The sequence below is a fragment of the Branchiostoma floridae genome, chromosome 9 (genome assembly GCF_000003815.2).
Source record: "Branchiostoma floridae strain S238N-H82 chromosome 9, Bfl_VNyyK, whole genome shotgun sequence".
In the NCBI taxonomy this organism is placed as follows: Eukaryota; Metazoa; Chordata; class Leptocardii; order Amphioxiformes; family Branchiostomatidae; genus Branchiostoma; species Branchiostoma floridae.
Window position 1 is genome coordinate 6,287,890 of NC_049987.1, and position 6,082 is coordinate 6,293,971.

The 6,082-nt window shown below is 39.5% G+C and overlaps 1 protein-coding gene across 1 annotated transcript in view; it reads right to left on the reverse strand.

The window, feature by feature from the left end:
* Positions 1–5,432, reverse strand: part of LOC118423504 (multiple epidermal growth factor-like domains protein 6) — a 7,903-nt gene extending 2,471 nt beyond the window's left edge. Inside the window, exons 1-6 of the mRNA XM_035831675.1 lie at positions 5,320–5,432; positions 4,231–4,356; positions 3,705–3,830; positions 2,683–2,775; positions 970–1,194; positions 358–506 (exon numbers count right to left, since the gene is read on the reverse strand). Coding sequence (XP_035687568.1) covers positions 358–506; positions 970–1,194; positions 2,683–2,775; positions 3,705–3,830; positions 4,231–4,356; positions 5,320–5,362 — 762 coding nt within the window. The 5' untranslated portion in view covers positions 5,363–5,432. The remainder of the gene's footprint in view (positions 1–357; positions 507–969; positions 1,195–2,682; positions 2,776–3,704; positions 3,831–4,230; positions 4,357–5,319) is intronic.
* Positions 5,433–6,082: the final 650 nt, after the last annotated feature.

Genomic DNA, 6,082 nt, shown 5'->3' on the forward strand with positions numbered 1-6,082 from the left:
CAGGGGTGATATCATAGGCTTTCCCGTGATTGTCAACCCTGAGTGTGAGGATGCATCATCATCAGTCCCATAGCATTTTAATCAGCCTGTATGTTGTTTGCGGAAGCGAAAATAGAATGTATCAAAGAGGAATATACACAAATTATGATCATAACGAATTGTTAACGTTCATACGTTCTGTATGTTGTCATCTGAATTTAGATTATATTTCTCGTTTTCAAAAGCTGTCAGACCGGTCCCCGGTTTGGGAACGTGACCAAAGTGGCACAGATGTTTGCTCCATCGTTGGTCTGTTTGATTGTTGGTTGGTCTATTTTCATTATTTTTGTGTCCCTACGTGTTTGTTTCTTGCCGTACCTGGTGAATATCCTCGTTCTTGGGCATGACTAGCGTGCCCCCGAAAGTGGCGCAGGTGTTTCCCGCGTCGTACCAGGACTTCTCCTCGCTGAAGGCCCGGATGCAGATGTTTTTGTTGGGCAGCTGCAGGAATCCAGTGGGACAACTGCCTGAAGAGGGGGCAGCATCAGCTTTTACATCAGTTAAAATCATTATCGATCGTTCACACGGCGCAGGCTATGACAAAACGAAGAAACTTTCTCCTGTTTAGCAATAGGTCCCAGTGCGGTTCCATAAATTATTGTCTGTCAGCGCTGCATAGACCAACCATACATCTTACCTACCTAGTCCCTTGACCTCCAGGTCGTTGGGGGGACAAGGTAGACGTGAAGATCGAGAGTTGCCTCCAGGTTCTTCTATCCCTAGATCTTAGAATCGAATTATCCTTAGTATTGTCTTCCTAGAATAAATCATCATCTGTAATACTTGCTGATCTAGAGGGAATATTACCTAAGAAGAAAGCTTTACGTGTCACCCACCTTTAACCCACCAAAATGGCGGATGCTACATGACATCACAATCACGTGACTTTAAACACCCTGATTATCATTTCAGCAGTCGATAATTTCCTACCTGTTGGGACAACCTGGACGTGAGTTGTAGCCTGCGTTGGCCTTGTCGTAACTATAGCTTGCGTGGTGGTGGTTGTTGCCTGGGTTACAACGGTACCGCTTCCGGCGGCCTGGCAAACCCCGCAGAACTTGTGGCACAGGTCGAGCACGTAGTCGGTCCCGCAGGATGCGGTGGTGGGCCAGCCAGGGTTCGCGCCGCAGTTCGGGCTGTCGTCCTGGCAAACATCTTACAAAACAAGCAAAGCAAGTAACAATTAGCTAGCTACGAGGGGCGTTCAATAAGTAATGCCCCTGACTCATTTTCCATAGCAGGAGATAAATGAAACTTGACACAGTTATTAGTCTTTCTCTATATAGGAACCACCTAGAGTTATGAATTTCTCCCATTGTTTGATGCATCTCTGGACACCGTTTTTGTAGGGCACCCCAGGTTGGTCCTCCAACAGATACCTCATCAATGACAGAAGAGGGACGACCAGGTCTGGGAGCTGTTTCCACAGACTTCCGGCCATGTTTGAATTCACGATGCCAGCGTTTTACAACGTCATATGATGGGGCATCATCACCATAAGTTTCTTTCATTTCATCAAAAGTCTCCTTTGGTGTGCGTCCTTTCAAATACAAAAACCGAATCACTGCGCGACACTAAACTGGCTCCATTTCACACCTGGCTCATTTCACACCTGACTCAGTTCAAACACCTTTAAATCAGCAACTAATAGTTGAGAGCTGGTTTTTGCAACAAAACATATAGAGATATTAATCATTATACATGTTAAATTTTATCTAGATCAGACAACTGAAAGTGGGTCAGAGACATTACTTATTGAACGCCCCTCGTAGCAAGTACAAGTTTAGACAGGAGCTTCCTATGCATGCAAATAAGTAATTGTGTTTTAGTTTGTAAATGCCGGTTACTTGAATTTCATGTAAGTTGTACGTTTTGTATCTTTGTATGTTAGACGGGCCTGGAAACAGCTAGGTAGGTACTAGGTATGTTTTGATACCCCGAAGTCCAGGAAGATCAGCTACATACAAATTATGTATGGTCGCTAATGGGCTAAATAAAGTATCCAATTGTCCAAGGCACAGATCTCAGGTGTTGGTAGTTACACCTGCAGCATTTTTAAAAGGCGTTAGGGAGGGAAACTGCTTTGAAGTTCAGAAGTCCTTGGTTTCACCATTGTATTTCTGACCAAAAATATTTCTTTGTTAACACACTAATTTGTACGCTAATTCTATCATCACAAACATATTTTGAGATCTTAGAATTTCTTTTGCTTCATAAGACACGAGTTCAATGACCCTACATAGCAAATTTATCGATTTTTTTTCTACACCTAATCATAGACTACCGGAAGGGACGCGCTCGATAAGCGTGTTTGTCATATCGTTGCATATTATAACTGTGGTTCATAATTTCAGGGCTGATTATGAAGATGAAATATGCAATCCTCCGAATAAGAAATATAAATTAGCAGGGTGCGATAAAGCACTGATATCTAATTGATTATTCATTGTTTGACTATTCATTAATTTACTATAAAAAGTTTGATAGTCCTGACTATTACTTTCAATATTTTCAATAAATGGTAGTGCTAAATAGGTTAATTAAAATTTGAGTCCGCTGCCACTTTGTCTTCGTACTTTTATTTGTGTTATTCCGTTTTTTTTTTCTTCAATAAAAAAAATAATAATGACGTGTTTTCCGTACCGCTGCACGTGGGTCCGTCCCACCCGGGCTGGCACCGGCAGGTGCACGTGCTGGAGTCAAGGATACCGCCGTTCGCGCACTGCAGGCCGCAGGCTGGGAAACCATCAATCAATCAATCAATCAATCAATCAATCAATCAATCAATCAATCAATCTATCTATCTATCTATCTATCTATCAATCGATCGATCGATCGATCAATCAATCAATCAATCAATAATTAGATGAATGTATATGAATGAATGAGTCTCTCTATCCATCCATCCATCCAACAATTGAATTATCGATCAATCAATTAATCAAACTAACCATAAATCAATCAAATCATCCACCTATTCATCAAGGAATTCATCAATGAATCGACCAATGGATCCATACAGCAATAATTCGATCATTGAATTAATCGGACCATCAAGTAATAAGGCCAACCTATCAAACTATTTAGCAATTATCGATAGATCGATAAAGGACGATTATTCGATCATTAAAATAACGTTTTGATCAATCTATCAAGCAATCTACCAGATAATCAAACTATCAATTAATCAATTGATATTTAGATGAATCAAACAATGGGTCATTTAATTAATCATTTATTTATTAGATTATCAAATAATACAGTCAAACAATGGCAAACAAATTCATAGTTTTTTTATACATCCAAATCAATATAAAATGTAGCAAACTATCAACCTTCATCAGGGTGACTGACCCAACTCTAAACACGTGACCGCACGGACGCGTGACCCCAGCAGTAGGTCAAACGTGATTTTTTAGAGGATGTTGTCCTCCGCCATGACAAGTGACAATGACGTCATCATGCGTCCGTAAAGTCACGTGTCCAGAGTCACTGGGTCAGTCATTTCAAAGAAGATGAGATATTTGAAATTTTGCACAAACTTAACAATTGGTAGTGCTAAATTCATTTCCTTTCATCGTGTTTTTAACTTTTCTTTCCATCTTGTTATTCACCACAGATATGCTTTAATACCAAAAAGTCAGAGAAAAGAGTTAGGATCTTACTTTGGCACAGGTCCCCTGTCCAGGCACCTACACAGTTACAGTCGCAGGTGTGCTCGTTGTAGTTGGCCGGGTTGCCGCCCCGGATCCCGCCGTTGTAGCATGGCCCGCGGGGGTCCGTGGCGCACGCTGAGCGGAGCCGGGAGAGAAAAATAAACGATGTATCGCTTTTGTAACAATGATAACGGTAATTATGATAATGTAAAAAAAAAACAATTATATAATGTTTTATTGCAAATTCATGCCCATGAGGCTAATTGCAAGTAAGGGAATACTAGATACATGAAATAAATGAATTTGATCTAAATATATGTAGATAAACTAAATTCTAACATACAAATATTAAATGGATGAATGTACTTACGGTACAGAATAGGATAATAGTAATAATGATGATAACAGTAAAAGCAATAATAAAGATAAAGATGACGATGGTGGCGATGATGCTGATGCTTCTAGCACAAGAAAAATGCTCACTTCTTTATGATATTAAAATGTAATTAAAAGTATGTCTAATGTGTTGACCTACTGCATGTGCCGCAGAACTCGGGACAGTTCTGCATGACGTAGTCGTGGGTGGTGCACATGGAGGTCAGAGGCCAGCCCGGGCTGGCGCCGCACAGCGGGTTGATGTTCTGGCAGGTTGATTGAGAGGCTAAAAACAGAAGAAAGAAAATCACAATAAAAGAAAGATCTTTGTGATATGTTTAGTCTCTCACGAGCTTGATGATAAAACAGAAGCACAACGACAGTGCCATGACATATTTCTAGTCTGTATGGGCTCAACTTCTCACTTCTTAAAGTAGCTGTATAGATGTAAGGGCAAGTAGAGCTTATAATACATTGTTAATCTTATTGCATAAGAAACATTATTTGTTTGTGCTATCTAGATATCTAAAGCTAGAAAACTTGACTTGTATATAATTGGAAAAAGTATAGATCTGCTAATACAGTATCAGTAATTGCTGAGATATGGAGACTTTTCAATGTAGATACCCAGGTGTTCAATACATTCTTGGAAACACCTTGATACACCATGTTGATGTAATGCGATAATGATAACATAAGAGTACCCGGTGGAATCACATGAGTTGAAGTTTGGGTTCATGCCAAGTTATTGAGTACAAATGAACCATATGTTTGGGTATTTGAATGAAACGGGGAATCATATATAAAGTCGTTGTTTTTTCTACAGATGCAAATCGCTGTTCAAGATCTTTTTACTACTCGATTCAATCACTTTTCAACAAAACGTGAACGCCATGGTTTTGGTCGTGTATAGCTTTTTCTTGATAGCTTCAATTGTAGGTCATGAATAGATTTGTAACAGATGGAAAGTTCATGTAAAGGTATATAAAGTGGTACGAATTGGAAACGTTCATAAAAATGCTTCGGTGAAAGTAAGCGTTTACTCATCTGTTTCAGTCAAAGCCATTGTTCTTGTTTTTTGTTTGTTTATTGTTGTTTTTTTAGAAAATGGCTTCCAACATTATAAACGTAATGCATGCAGAACTCGATTCACACAGCAAAGTTACCAAATGACGTACTTAAAATGCGCATCTACAGACCCATTTCATTTTTTTTTTACAAAAAAATATCACATTGTTTATCGCCTCACCTGCAATGCCAAATCCGGCAGCAAGAAAAATAGTCCACAACATGGCGGTGAGTTCGGTCCTGTTCGACGTCTGGGTAGAAAGTGCGGGGAAATCGACCCGTCCGTTATACTTATACCGCACAGGATAGGCACGTACAACTGTTGACATTTTGCGCTATTAATATTAATATCAAATATAATGTGGTACAGATTAGGTCACGGCCAACAAAGTTTGCGACTACGTTGAACCATGACACCGTCATTATAATACAGACGCGTGTTGTTTTTTCTTCCTTTGGTGGAGGGGGGGGGGGCTGTACACAGCAGAAAACACCGACAGGATTGTATCATTATTGATATGTCCATAAACTACCAAAAAGTGTACTTTTTTCCCTACTGCGAGACAGACATATCATACCCTTGGACAGCCGTTATGTAACGCCAGCATTTCTGGCAATCTTTTAACAAAAAAACCTTGGCATGTTAATTGTTATTGGATCATAGCTGGAGTAGGACAATGTATATCTAAAAGCAAAGTTGATGCAAGTAGCTTATAATTTATGTACCCAATTGCAATTGTCCGTTCGTTTTTAATAATGCTTTGATATTATTTTATACATGATTGTGTATTATATATAATTCCCCACTGCACCGCAAATTCGCAATATGATTTAAGAAAAAAGTGGCAAATTCGGGGCCCCCTCCGTTACTTGTATATTTCTGTATTTCATGCAAGTCATCAAATATCATCAATTATTGCCTCTGTTATGACGTGACATGACAT